This window comes from Motacilla alba, chromosome 4A (assembly GCF_015832195.1).
Source record: "Motacilla alba alba isolate MOTALB_02 chromosome 4A, Motacilla_alba_V1.0_pri, whole genome shotgun sequence".
Lineage (NCBI taxonomy): Eukaryota > Metazoa > Chordata > Aves > Passeriformes > Motacillidae > Motacilla > Motacilla alba.
In genome coordinates, this window is record NC_052045.1 from 11,567,925 (window position 1) to 11,582,849 (window position 14,925).

At 41.9% G+C, this 14,925-nt stretch overlaps 1 protein-coding gene across 6 annotated transcripts in view; it reads left to right on the top strand.

The window, feature by feature from the left end:
• Positions 1–11,940, top strand: part of COL4A5 (collagen type IV alpha 5 chain) — a 75,321-nt gene extending 63,381 nt beyond the window's left edge. For 3 of the 6 annotated variants that reach the window (XM_038164648.1, XM_038164650.1, XM_038164649.1), the window contains 11 exons: positions 1,468–1,476; positions 2,873–3,006; positions 3,372–3,444; positions 3,593–3,664; positions 4,018–4,146; positions 4,437–4,535; positions 5,859–6,071; positions 6,412–6,589; positions 7,134–7,248; positions 7,536–7,708; positions 9,204–11,940. In XM_038164648.1, the coding sequence (XP_038020576.1) occupies positions 1,468–1,476; positions 2,873–3,006; positions 3,372–3,444; positions 3,593–3,664; positions 4,018–4,146; positions 4,437–4,535; positions 5,859–6,071; positions 6,412–6,589; positions 7,134–7,248; positions 7,536–7,708; positions 9,204–9,285 (1,277 nt within the window). In that variant the 3' untranslated portion in view covers positions 9,286–11,940. The other 3 variants (XM_038164651.1, XM_038164652.1, XM_038164653.1) reach the window with 2 other exon arrangements.
• The last annotated feature ends 2,985 nt before the right edge of the window (positions 11,941–14,925 follow it).

Here is a 14,925-nt window from a genome sequence, read left to right on the forward strand (position 1 = left end):
AAAATGACTTGGTATATCTATTTAATAATAATGATGTCTTTAGGTTTTGCTATGATGACTTTCGGGCAGCAAAGAACTGTCATGAAAATTTAATAAAGGAATACATTTTTGTTTTCACCCTGCTCTCCTAAGCACCACAAGGTAGCAAATCTGGTAGCCCCTGATGTTTGAATCCTATCTTTATGCAGCCATGTCAAAAAAAGGAAATGTGGCTTTACCTTTTAATTTAACTGTGGTCACTCAAGCAGTAACCACACTTTCAAAGAGAGCTGCCATCATGGGGTGCTGAGAGGAACTGAGCAATTGCATCGAGTTTTGTTCCACCCTGTGACTGTCATCAGCCAGAATTCAGTGATGAACATGTGTAGGACTGATTTATAAATCATAGCAAAACTTACCTATCAGCAAAATATAGTTTTTAAGTACTTAACAGTAACAATGAAATGTCCATGTCATTATTTTTAACAACTGTATTACAGTTAGTGTTTAAAATAATTTACCAAATATGTAAGAAACAGTGCTATGAGGTAAACTTGCTGTGTATTTATTGTAGTTTTTAGCTGCAAATTGCATGGTGATATGTTGATCTATTTAAATCATTTCACTGACATGAAATATGCAAGTGGCACAGGAGCTAAAATATATAAACATAGGAGCATTGCAGGGACAACCAGCTTATCTTTTGAGAGAGCACATTGAAATTATTTTTAAGGATGTTATCACATGCCATTCTTCATATAACCTTGAGCAGGTAAATTAGCACTTGAAATATTTTTATCAAGACAAAATAATGCCAACAGTAAAGACAACAATCTCTAAATTTGCAAGTTCTGCTGTGTTTTTGCTTACAGCATTTACAGCCCTGTTGATCCATGTCAATCCTGCTTGCAGTTTCAAAGAGGGCATAAGCCTACTTTTCAGTCCTGGAATTGTATTCACAGATAGTTGAGGCTCATACCTGATTAGTGGTGATAAGTCCTGTTAGTCACACTTCCCCCTGCCCAAAGCAGAATTTTGCACAAGAGTAAGCTGTAATTCACAATTTACCTATTTGCCAAGCTCCGGGCCCTGTGAGGCTGGGTATTGTCAGTGGAATGGTTGCATAGTCCAAACCCTGTTGTGAGCAGGACTAACCATTTATAGACCTTAGCTGTAATGTTAAAGCAATAATACATTCTCTTGTAAAGCTTTAAGTATGCTGTTAAATGAAGTGTCAAATTAGTTTCAGTAGAGCCTAGTCACCAGAATAACTAGTATCTGAAAATACCTGTTTGTGTATTCATGTGTGGTTTTATGCATGCATGTGGATTATACTGTAAATACAAAATATGCTGGTGAAATGGGTTGTTGTGTGGTGTATATGCTGTCACCTGTACTATTTCTAACTAGTAATCTTGTTTTGTACTGTGTGATGTCTGACCCTTCTAACATCGATCATTGGGCTTTGGTGAACTCTGATCCTTCCAGGGCCTCCAGGTTAGACTCTTAACTCGGGCAATTTGTTTTACTGCATTGCACTTGATGTAAGAGAAACAGATGTTTTCCTGTAATTCTGTGATTGTCTTTTTAAGGGCTGTGGTTACTCTGCAGACCGTGTGTGTTTGATTAGCATGCCCCAGATGGTAACCTGGTATTATTTTGCATGTGAACAGTACCAGACCAGTATGAAAGAGCAAAATGAACACAAAAAATCCGTGCATGATGGGGATATTTTCTGTAGCTGAAACTGCTACGGATATGTGTGAAATGTGGTACAAAACTGCTGTTGATTTCAAAAGGGAAAGAATTCTATACTCAAATTTGCATGCAGAAACACAAATCATCAAATTTATCCATTGGGTGTAGACTATGAGGATGTCAAAGGAGATTCAAAGTTGCAGGAGGACTGAAAATCCAGCACACTGATAAATGTTGTTAGATTTGTACTACAGGAGAGAATGTCACAGCACTGTCCTGCAAAAAATCCTTTTGTTAGTCCAATTATGAGCTCTAACTTGTAAAATGTTATTAGCTGTTGCTGCACTTGCATATGGTTTACTTTGCCACAAATTAATACTGGTTACTTTCCATTTGGATGGTGGGACAAAGGTGGAGGTCTCATCTTTGAGTTCTCCAGATATCAAAGTTTCTTTTATACCCACTGCTTTGTTTTGGATTAATTTGGCTGGAACAAAGGCAAAATATTTAAAGACCAGCCCGGTTTCTCTATTAGATTTACACACTCTAAGTCTGAACATTAAAAACATTAAACACTACACACATAAAAACATTACACACTGAACGTTAAAGAAATCAGTTGCAGGGAGAGTCATTCAACATAAGGAAGTTTCTGCAACTCAGGTTATGTAGGCAAGGCAGAATGACAAGCTCCCTGCTGCCCAGCAGTCAGGAGACAGCACACGTGTGCTCCTTAATAGATATGTCAAATTCTAGCAAGAAAGCAGCACTGCAGTGTTTACACTGTACTGTGCTAGTGCTGAGACTAGCTTACAAAAGGAGTTCAGGCTGTTAAGAAGCACTTAAGACATAGTGAATGTAATGCAGGTCAGCAGAGAGGATATTTGTACCATCTAATTTTGGGTTTCTTGGCTCCTAGTAAAGGCACTGGTCACCAGTCAGCTGCTAATGCAGGTGAGCTGCACTGCCTTCTGGAAAGACCTGCTTCATCAGCTAGATAAGGGGCCTTGGTTCCTGATTTGGGTAGTGCAAATAATTCCTCTTACTTGTTTTCCTTTTAGTTCTCTGAATTTAGCACTGAAATAGAGCTGGGAAGTTAAGCCAATTTTTTTTTCTTTTTTTAACACTGAAGGCACAAACCTGGGGAAATGAATGATATATACTGATGTGTGCATATTTGTTCTGCAATGTTAAGGTCCACCAGGCCCAGAAGGTCCACGAGGGCCACCAGGCAGTGGAGGACTTAAAGGGGAAAAAGGGAACCCAGGTCCACCTGGTCCACCTGGCCTGACTGGTCCAAAGGGAGATCAAGGACCACCTGGACGCCAGGTAGGACAAGAAATGGAGTTTTCCCCTAGTTAATTTTTAAACCCAATAAAAATGGAATGTATTTGGGTGGAACATGCAGTTTAACATCAAAAAAGCCAAAATGTGGTAGCTAACACCCTGTCTTGTAGCAAGGAAGAGGATCTTTTCCTCAGCTATCCCCCAGTATCTAGGCAGGATGTCCCTGCTGTATTCCCCTGGGAGCTGGAGCTGTCCATGCAGCCTCGTGTTCCCACTCTCACTGCCAGCCCCCCGTGGCCTCAGCCCTCCAGAGCCCCCAGTGTGCTTTGTAGTCCCCAGCCACCTGTTCCATTCTGGCTCTCTGGAGCTGCTGAGATGAGGGAATAACATGAGGCTCTTCTCTTCAGGGGGATCCTGGCCGTCCAGGTCTGAATGGAATGAAGGGTGATCCCGGGGTTCCAGGCGTTCCAGGATTCCCAGGTATTTCACTGGCTATTCCCAGGTATTTAACCAGCATTTTGAGCAAAACCTCCAGACACAGTAACAGCCTGTTTAGGCCATTCCTGCAGCAGACTTTGTAGAACAGCATGTTCTTTCACTGGGTAACTGTGTGAATTTGATGTTTCAGGTATGAAGGGTCCCACTGGACCTGCAGGACCCGCTGGCCTCACGGGCAGCCAGGGACTGCCGGGCCCACCAGGTAGGAGTCCTGGGTAGTGGCACTGTCACTTTTGCTCCCTGTCAGTAGAATTTGTTACATAGATGAATTGGTCTCAGCCAGCAGTCAAAGTGAAGTGAGCAAGATCTTCAGCATAATTCCAACCTGCACTTCTTAGCTCCTACAAGTAATTCTAATATGTTTTATACTCTGTATCTAGTCTATATGGATTAACCCCTCTGAGGGGGGTCACCAAGAGTACTTTTTTGTCCTGTATAGACACTTACTCTTTCTTGCAGTGATGGAGCTCTTGGCTTCTGATTTTGAAATAAAGAAACTGTTTCTAATGCTGTATTCCACCTTGGTTTATTTACTACCAATCTTCCTTCTCTCAGGTCCACCAGGTTTACCAGGTACCATTGGACGAAGCATTGTTGTCAAAGGTGATCCTGGTTCCCCAGGTCCTCCAGGACAGCCTGGGTCCAAAGGGCCACCTGGATTGCCAGGGCCACAGGGATTGCCAGGTATGATCCAGGGCAGCTGCAGAGGACATGACCAGAAATGTATCTGAGTGCAGGTGGCAGTGCCAGTGACATGGCACAGGCTGCAGAGATGAGTTACTGAGCTCAGCAAGGGGCAAGAGAGAAATGCAGGATAACAGATAAACACAGGATTCCACCATACATGTCTGGTTTAATGGGCTGTTCTTATCCCATGTGTCAGAAAGAAGCAACAGATGAGTCACTGACAACTTGAAAATTTCTGTGGTGAGATTTCAAGAGCTTTTATTTCAGTTATGCTTTGTGTGTTCTAGGTCCAATTGGTCTTCCTGGTGACCCAGGGAGAGATGGACTTCCTGGTTTTGATGGTCCAGCAGGACGAAAAGGAGAGAGAGGCCTTCCAGGCCAACCAGGTAGGGTGTTGATGCTATGAGGACTCACTGGAAAAAGAGACTCCCATTTCTGAATGGAGGCTAATATGGGGAAGTAAGAGCTAAATGGAGGCTAATACTGGGAAGTAAGAGCTTTGCTTCATGGGAATAATGATAAAATCATAATTTTAGGATTTTCTTAATGCAAAAATATTACAAACACCTGAACCTACTTTGATTTGGAATATTCTCAGCACCAACCCATTGCTGGTCATTGCTGAGTTACATTGTCAAAGTGCTTTAACTCAAGCTTAATGACATCCCCTTTGCAGATGATGCAGAGGAGATAATGAAGATTGTAAGAAACTGAAGAGAGAGATTAGTAAAAGAATGCTTATTTTGCATGGAAATTATCAATGGGGCAAAACAGACTTCATAAAAGAGTTTCACCCAAGTCAGAGATTGGACTGGACTATCATTTAGACATTGCTTAGAACTACTGAACTAGGATTTGAGAAATCAGACTAGGCACTGGGACAGTTTTCTAAAGGTGATAGATATTAAGTACCTCTCTATTGCAACTTGTGAGAAAATGTATTAGACTTAAAGCAGCAAAAAAGAATACAAAAATCCACAAGACCTCTTTTTTCCTTCTTCTCTAAGCAGCTCTATGAAATCTGTTAGCATTATTTTAGTTTAAAAGTGTAAATAATGAGTGCAGAATAACACAATAGTTATAAACTACTAAATATTTGTAGTTATATTTCCTGATATTGCTGTTCAAGAACAGCCTTTTCTGATACATTTCTCAGTTATTTGACTCCTTTTTGCTCACATTCAAGGCTGTTCTAGCTTATTTCCACTTTTAGTAACCTATTCCAAAACTGGCAGCAGCTTTTCATTTTGATGGGCTTTGGCTCAGGTGTTACCACAGCATGGCCTGGAGTAAGACTTGCCCCTGTTTCTGGCTCTGCCATTTATTTTGTGATCTTGAGCAAGATATTTCAACATTATCTTAAGCTGCACACACAGATATGTTTTGGAAGTGGGAAGATGACTGAAGTCATTCCAGTGGCTGCCATGTCCTCTGCAGTTATCATAATGCCTGACAGCCCTGAGAGTATTTAACTTCACAATACCCCTACAACACAGAAGTTCCACTGTTACAACCACCTATGAAATCTCCCTGATTCAAGCAAGCTTAAATGAAAACAAAATCCAGGAACACAGTGTTAGCAAATACCAGGTGCTCTGACACACAGACACTCAGTCACGAGACCAACAACCTTCCAGAGCTGTGTTGGTCCTTAAAGAGCAAGCAATGGTGTTAATCAACACTGTGTTGTGTTTCTCTCCTGTGAACAGGCTCACGAGGAATACAAGGACCTCCTGGGCCTGATGGAATACAAGGCCCACCTGGCCCTCCTGGAACAGCTTCTGTTGCTCACGGATTCCTTATAACTCGGCACAGCCAGACCAGGGATACACCACTATGTCCACAGGGAACATCAAGAATATATGATGGATTCTCTCTTCTATATGTGCAAGGAAATGAGAGAGCACATGGCCAGGATTTGGGTGAGATATTCTGTGTGCTCTCTCTTTAAGGGGAAATGTGTTGTCGCTGCTTCTTCCAATGCTCGGGTTCTCTGATGACATAGCGCTCTTGGAGATTTCTGGATGAGGATGGGGATTGCATGCTAAGATCTGCTATCTCCAGAGGATGCACACTGTCATTCAGGATGAAGAAATGTAAACCAAAATGGAGCAGTGAAGTTTTCCCCCATGTGACAATCTGATAGCACTTGCTGTGCACTCACAGGAGGGAGAGGAAGGATCCACAAGTACTGCTCTCAAAGAATTGCTATAAAAAGCAATGAAGTGAAAACCTTGCTGTCTTATGTGTCTTACTCTGTAGGTACTGCTGGGAGCTGTCTTCGACGTTTCAGCACCATGCCCTTCATGTTCTGCAACATCAACAATGTTTGTAACTTTGCATCAAGGAATGACTATTCCTACTGGCTGTCAACCCCCGAGTCGATGCCGATGAGCATGGAGCCACTGACTGGGCAGAGCATTCAGCCGTTCATTAGCCGGTGAGGCAAAGCAGGCCAGCAGGTCTGGTTTGGTATCTGGAGAAATAGTACATCTTACCCGGGTGTTTCCAACATGCAGCTTGGGAATTAAGAGATGACTCTGTCATGTTTTGTTCTGGGAGAGACTAGAAAAATAGTTTGTTTTAAAGTATTTACTGTCTGCAGAGGTTCGTCTCCCTGCAGCAGTGATTAGAGGCTGTACAGCTTTTCTCAAACAAGCAACCTCTGTATTCAGCAGTGTGAGATCACTGTGGACAGGAAAGAGAACAGGGGAGCCATTGGCTTTAGGATTAAGGCACTCACTTGGGGACTTTGAGCATCCAGTTTTTGTTTCAGGAACTGCTTCAGTATTTTACCCAATGTAGTGAAAATAGAAACAGATTTGAGCTCCAAAATACTTTTACTGCCGTTACAAAATACATGAGAAATAAAAGTCTAGGTTAATAGGCGAGTTTTGTTCCCTTTTTCAGTGTAAGAATTCTTAATAAAATGTACTCCTATATTTTAACGTCACGTGTTTCTCTGGTACTTCCCCTGTGTCCAGATGTGTAGTGTGTGAAGCTCCTGCTATGGTGATAGCTGTCCACAGCCAGACCATCCAGATCCCTTCATGTCCTCCAGGCTGGGACTCCCTCTGGATTGGTTACTCTTTCATGATGGTAAGAACTGCCTCCTCCTACTCCAGAAGCAGCTACTGCCTGCCTCCTGTGTCAGCTGCTTTAGGACACTGATAAGACCTGCAAGGGTTGTCATTTTGCCTTCAGCCACTAACCAAGGTAGCCAGGACTGACAGTACCCAGATCCCAGCGTCACTGACGTTCATGGAGGTGTCCAGCACCACATTATCTCTGCCAAGAATGAACAGTGACTTCTCAGTAGCTGACTGCCGTGCTATTCAATTTTCAACACCTAAGATCCTTGTTTGTGTCCTCCTTTCCTCCACTAGCACACCAGTGCTGGAGCAGAGGGCTCTGGACAGGCCTTGGCATCGCCTGGATCCTGTTTGGAAGAGTTCCGCTCAGCGCCGTTCATCGAGTGCCACGGTCGGGGCACCTGTAATTATTATGCCAATTCATACAGTTTCTGGCTGGCAACTGTAGAGGTGTCAGAAATGTTCAGGTGAGAAAACCTGTTTCTTGTCTATTGCTTTATTCCAGAATGAATGCTTTTGAAACTGAATTTATTCCAAAGATCAAAAGATATTTGTTTATAGGATATAGGGAAATAATTTAGCTTGTTTTCCCCCTCACAACCAGTTTTTCAAGTGTTTCCTTGGTAAGCCTTTAATATTATGTGAAAACTTGCTAGGGCACATTCTGTTTTGCAAGGAGCCAGATTCTTTTTGTGTCAACTCTCATTCACATTTTCTTGTAGTACCTCCTCTGAAAGTAGTCCTACTGTGTTTACTATATCTGGAGCCCAAAAGAACAAGTTTGATTTTTTTTTTTCTTGCCAAACCTTTCAATAAACTCAAAGATTTGGAAAGGTGGTTCACAGATACACAAGGGATAGGAGTGAAGGGCAAGATCAACTCTATTTAAACCTTTTCATACAAAGGTTCATATGACTTGTTTTTAAATTTCTTGTATGAAGAAGGTTTCCTACCCTCCATGGCCAGCACTTTCTTCCACACTTTGCAGAAGGAAACTGGGATGGTATTTTGGCTGCAAGGAAGGCAGTGGCCATTGTGTCCTCAGCTTCTCTGCAGTCAGCATTTCAGCTGGAGTCTCTCACCTCCTCCAACTATTTCCCTTTCAAGTTGAGTAGCAAATAATTTCTTCACTGAAGAATCATCTCCTTTCATAGAATAAATAGCTACTGGCCTGTTTGTGTGCTGATAAAAAACTCTTTAATATTCCCACTGCCACCTCATTGAAAAGTGTAGCTTTGTGACACAGGGCTGGCACTATGCTCTGAGCAGTGGCAGCCTCTAAGTTGGTTTTCTGTTAACACCTACAATCAGGGTAATTGACATGATAATTCATCACTCTTCAGTTTTCTGGGTAGCTGATTGTTGGTAATTCACCAGTGAAAACTTCCTATTAGTAACTGCCACGCACCCTTGAGATTTGTTTCTACTGTTTTGTCCCTCCCATTAAAACAACTTCTTCATTCTGTTTTTTAAAGAAACTTTTAAGCACTTGACTTGTGTACACACATATTACACTAATTGCATTAATCTCCCATCTGGTTACCCTTTCAGAATAAAAATAAATTATGTGGTAAAGCTACCACTTAAATACAGCTCTGACTGTAGCAGTACTTTTGATGTGTTTTAAAGTACTCTTCAACTAAGCAACCCAAAGGCCAGAAACAGACCCCAGATGCAGTCTCAAATATACACAATTCACCTTCCCCTCGGGTTGTGTTTGTGCTCCATCATCTGCTAGACTGAAACAGGTGCTTAGCATACCTTGGGGACACTGACACAACTGAGCATCTGTCACCTGGTGCTGGCAACAGACAGGATGATCCCTCTTAGAAAAACTCTCAAATTCAGGATTCATTCCCTCCTCACATACTTAAGTTTTATATGAAACAGTGAATTCAGTAGAAGTTGAACTGTAAACAAAGAAAAACCTAATGCAACCTTTCCTTTGTGTCTGTCACCCAGCAAACCTCAGTCTGAGACACTGAAAGCTGGAGACTTGAGGACGCGGATTAGTCGTTGTCAAGTTTGCATGAAGAAGACGTAACATCTTGGAGAACATTTTATAAAACAGTTGAAAATTTCTAAGATGCACTGTCTTCCAGCTGCAACAATGGTGCTACTGTGCAGAAAGAAAAGAAAAAGCAAATCCAAACTGTTTTAACCATGCAAATTCAAGTGTACCTCACTCACGTGCCAAACTAAGGGTTGTTCAGTATGTATTTGACAGCAGGACTAAGATGAAAGAATTGACCTCTTGGAAACAGAAAAGAACACTCGAGGTTCACAAAGGATCAGAAGATGAATTTTTTCATTTCTCTCCCTGTACCAAAATGGCACCTTTTTGATCAACCAAGAGAATCGAGAAGAACACGACGCACTGAGTATGTTTAAAATAACAAGACTGCAGTTTTGAAAAACATTTTTCATGGTGCTACTAACCCTACTGTATTTTTAATATGAAATTTTAAGCTTATTTCTCTTTGTAAGTAATGAAATGTGTATATTGTGTAAACACCTTTTTAATCTAAACTTTCAGTCATCTAGAAACAAACCAGACTGATATAAAAATCCTTATGTCTAAAATTAAAAGATAAGACAGTATTTTATTATGAAACTTGTGGTACAGAGAGAATTTGCCCCTCTTATGCCAATTTATTCATTTAATTTTTCATTTCCTTCCTCAGTTGCCAACCTGATATATTTGGGGAATGCACAATTATTCTGAAGTAATTTTGATCAGGGTTTTAAATGTTGTACACCATACTAGCAGTGGTTTTATTTGTGCTTAGAAAACCCAATCCACTTGAAAAGGGGTTTTTTGTCTTGTGAAAATATGTGAAATTATTAGCCATATTCTATATCCTTCTTTTAAGAATACAAGTCACGTTCACATTTTAGTAATGAGTTTGGTTTAACCAAACCTGACTTTGGGAATATCCAGTTACCAAAGCATTTAGGGTGATGCTTACATGAAACTTCAGCTCTGAAGTGGTGTCATATGGTTTATCCAAAATAGTATACACACTAAGAAACCTTCTGAATAAAATAAAGCATAAGCTGTTGGAAACCTTCCTATTTACAAATTTAGCTTTTAATCTTATGTGAAATGATACACATCCACAATGTATTCACAGTATACAGCAACTCCTGTGTATGTATAGTTCACATAAGGCCTTGAAAGATGGTGCATGCAGTCTTTCTGATGTCAGTTTGTAAGAATCCTCCTATGTATGTCTAAAGAGTGTCACTACTTGTGCAATAGCTGAAAAGTGTTCACTTTTGTATGCATGACTGTTCAGCTTCTATGGTCAGAGCGTTTCATTTACCCTCGTGTATAAACAGCTCCCTGACAATGCAGGACTCTGTCAAGTGACAATATTTCATATTTTCGTTGTATATTGCCACCTCGACTATCAATACAACCTAACTTGTGAATTAACATACTGCTCTATACAGGTGATGTGCATTTGTTTATTGAATACTGTTAAGTAATTTATCTGCTAATGGCTGTTCTTAACTTCCAGTTATCCCTGTAAACACCGAGCATCCGACATCTCCTTGTTTTACACATTTGACAAAAGACATAGGACTGGTGACTGAGCAGGTGGCAGTCATATACAATGAGATTTGGTGCTGATTTCTAAAGCTTTCAACTAAGTATGAAACTGAAGTTCTTTAGTTTAAAGTGCAAAATAATAATAATAGCTTTGTCTTTTTTCCATTAGCTGCAGTTATATCTGTCGGTAGAGAGTGGGAATTCAGCAATGTGTATCTTTCAGCTCAGTTTAGTTTGGTTTGCTGATGCACGTAGTAATAAACTGAACCTGCTGCTACCTCCAAGTCAGGAACTTGTTACCAAAGCTGAAATAAAATAGTAAGTCTCTTCATGTTAACACAAGCCCTTATCTTGCTGCTGGCTCTGCAGAAGTCTAAAATGAACATAGCAGCCAATCCCTAGCCCTAAAACAGCAGGAAAATGGATGCTGAGGCCAAGGAGCTCTCAAAGGAAAGGGCTCTCCTAGCCCTCTGTACCAGCACCCCTCTTGTGTTTGCCAATACGAAGTGTTCAGATGGGGACATGGAATAGAGTGGACCGTGTTTGGTAACCAGTGCATAACGGGTGCTTCTTTGTAAGAGTTGGGCTTCTCTTGCAGCAGGTAAAACCAAGACAGGAGATCCTGTTCCAGGCTAAGGTACAGAGCACTCAGACCTGCTGGTCTTGTGGCAGCTTCAGGGCCCAAAGCTGTGAGCTGACCAGAGAAAAGTAAAGCATGTAAAGCAGCTGTGCTTGTGACAGCTCTGTTTTCTGTTCTGTCCCTGCAGCTCTGGCCCTGACCTGGACAGGAGTCCTGAACCTTAATGAGCTTCAGGCACAGAATTCCAAAGGGGTGACATCTTACTAAGAGAAAAGTGGTCTAAACATGAAGAAACATCTTTTAATTTGAGATCTGCAGCAGAGATTCAAGAGCTGTTGGGTTAATTTTCACCACACCTTCTGTGCCTTAGAGCAGGTAAATCACTTGACCTGTGTTGGATCAGAGTTACTGATCTATAAAAGAGAACATGGTTATTACTCTCTTCTGCTTCTTGATGCTTAGACTGTAAGCTCCTTGGGGCAGAGACATTGAGGGGGCTCAAATGGTTGAGGCCTCTAGGTGCTATCCATCACTATATAAACATTAAACTACAGGTAAAAGTTTGTGTTTGCAGCTTTATTATTAAAAAAGGAGAACAGTGCTTTGGCCATTGGATCCTTAAAATAGTTTTCAACAGCACCTAAACATGGTGCAGCTCTGGACACCACTTCAGCTCCAGTTAAGGCTCTTCTCCTGATGTTTGGTATGTTTTCACAAGTTTTTATTCTCATGACTAATCACATAGATTTGGGCTATTTTAGTTCATCTCAGCAGGCACCTGGCAGCTCTGAGCTGTCGGGGACACGCTGCAGCCACTCGAGGGCACCGTGTGGCTTTGGCAGCAGCTGTGACAGCAGCACTGCCAGGTCTGGCCCTGCCTGGAGGAGGGAGGACTGGGAAGGCTCGGCAGGAGAGGGGTCCTCACCCTTCCTTGCCCAATACACAGGCCCAGTTCTTGTAAGCTGCTGCAGGTGGGGCACTGTAAATTACAACCAGAATGATGAGTGAAATAGTGCATTTTTCTAAAGGAATAGTTTTAATCCTAAAACCAGAAATCCTATTACAAAGAGGAAGAAGCTTCCTTCAATATCATATTCAGTTCTAGGGTGGGATTTAAGCATCTTAAACGCTTTTGCAGTCTGAGGACAATCTCAGCCGAAATGGGCACAGGGCAGTGCAGCAGCACTTCTGTACCCTGAATAGCTGTCACACACAGGTGCTGTGCTGCAGAAGCTCTGAAGTCCACAGCATTTTGTCCTCTGCTGTGTAAGTCAATTCCTCTCCAGTGACCATTTCCAACAGAGGGTGCAGGAAGGACCTATTTTAAAAAGTAATTCTACGACTTGAAAAAAAAATTCATACTGATTTTGCGAGCAACAAACGCTCAAGTTCTAAAATCTGATGTTCTGCAAGTATTTTCTATATACTTTGATACCCAGCTGCAGTACTTTTGTAGTCAGCTTGCTGCCTGAACTGTGCTGCTGTGCCATCCTTGGGACACCCCTGAGGGAGGGCTGTTGTGCCAGATTCAGGACTGTGCTGCTGCGAGCAGCATTGTGTTTTCAACAGGTCCTTCCCTGAAAAGTTATGCTTCAGATAACCCAGCACTGCTGGACACACAATGCTGCTGCTGCCATGGCTACTTCTACTACAAGCACAAGCTGAAAACTGCACAAGAGACTGGAATAATTTTGTCTTTCCAGGTTAGTCCAGTGGAAAAAAGCAGGACACTTGCTAATGGGACACAGAGGCAGCAATTAGCTCAGGGGAGCACTAGGTGTTCTACATTTAAAATGTAGGGTAAGTATCTGGAACTCCCAAGCTTTGGAAAGAAAGATTAACCCTACCCCTTTGCAGCAGACAGGTGAGCACTGCCTGAGGCCAGCCTCAGCTGAGGTGACAGGAACTGGTCAGCAGCAGACACCTGCTGTCCCTACAAGGGGCTCTCTGCCCTGGCTGTAGCACGGGATGGGGGCTGAGGCTGCTCTGCCAACAGCAGCTTCAGTGCCTGCTGAGCTCTTGCCTCACATTCGCTCAGGCTGTAACCACAATGCTGCTTTAAAAAGTTGGAAATTAACTCAGAAGGAAACCAAAGTAGCCGAAACTTGGTGTGTTTCTTTAGCAAAAGGGGATGAGGGGGAGAAGTTTCTATCTTCCAGACATGCAATGCAAGCTCAGAGCTCCTGCTCTCCCCAAGACATGCTGCTGCACAGCTCTGCAAGGACAAAGGAGGGGAGAAACTTCTACATATATATATGTATTTGAGGAATCTCTACTGTTACAGCCAAAAGAGGATGCAGGGATAAAAAACAATGCAATACAGATTGTATTAATACCTGGTACCTCTAACAAGGTCCTTCTTCCAGTGCTGTGAGTCACTGACTCTCCAGTATTTGGTTATCTCCAGTACCAGAGGGCTCAGGGAGATGCACAGGCCACGAGAATTGGGCAATGCATTTCCAAAGGCTTTTAATCTGTATTCCAGTGACTGTCTTTGGATTCAGCCAAGAAGTGTGTCTTTCCTTTTTGCTTTAGCTGAGAGCTTTCACCATCCTTCAGATGCAAGAGAGCTCAGGCACCCAAAGGGGCTTGAAAAATCAGTGTAGAATTGTCTCCCCCACACACAAAAAACATCACAACCCTCCAGCAGTCCACTTCAAATCGAATCAGTCAAAGGTGGTTTGCAGCACTTACTGTGACACTGTCACACCAGTCTGGATGATTTGGATAATTGTCACTGTTTATTTGCACTGCTGGTAGGGATCTTTTTGCTGTGGTTGAGCAGCCCTATTCTCTTTTCCCTCCCAATACAGACTCCACACTATGCAAAGGGGCCCTAAGGAAAGGGCTGGCTTAGTTGAGGAAAACCCTATTCTTATAGCAAAGCTGACCTTTCCAGGGAGTTGTTTCAATGTACTATTCTAAGTAACAGGTGAAGAATTAATTTTAAAGAAAGGTCTCATCCAACATATTTCACAGTAGTCACCCACATTTATGGAGATCATACACATTCCCATCTATGGATAAAAGCCTCCTTCTATAGAAAATTATTTGCCATATCCTTCATGTCAGTAAGGAATCTGAAAAGGCACTGCCTTTTGTTGGTAATTTCTGACTTCAGTTGTTTTTACAGGTGGGTGCAGTACTTGAAGTGATGAGATTATCTATTTGTGTTTGGGTTTCACATACTGAGACCTATTTACTGTATCTTTAAAACCAAAATGTCACTGCAAAAGATACAACACCAAAATACACCTGTTGCCTCCTGCCCCAAAGTCAGGCCCTATTTGATAATGCATTGCTAAAAATCTCTTTGAGGACTAGTACTTTTTGATCATGAGACTTCCCTATCCAGTCATGGACAAAGCTTGAGTCAATTTTTGTTCATGCCTTCAACATTTTAAAGCAGAAAATGTATTGGTCACTGATTTTATATCTTTTGTTGTTGTTGTTGTTGTTTTCACTTCAAAGCACAATGGTTTAAAGGCACTATGAATCCATGGCAAAGAAAACTTCTGGGTGTTTTTCTGTATCTTACCTTTTAAACT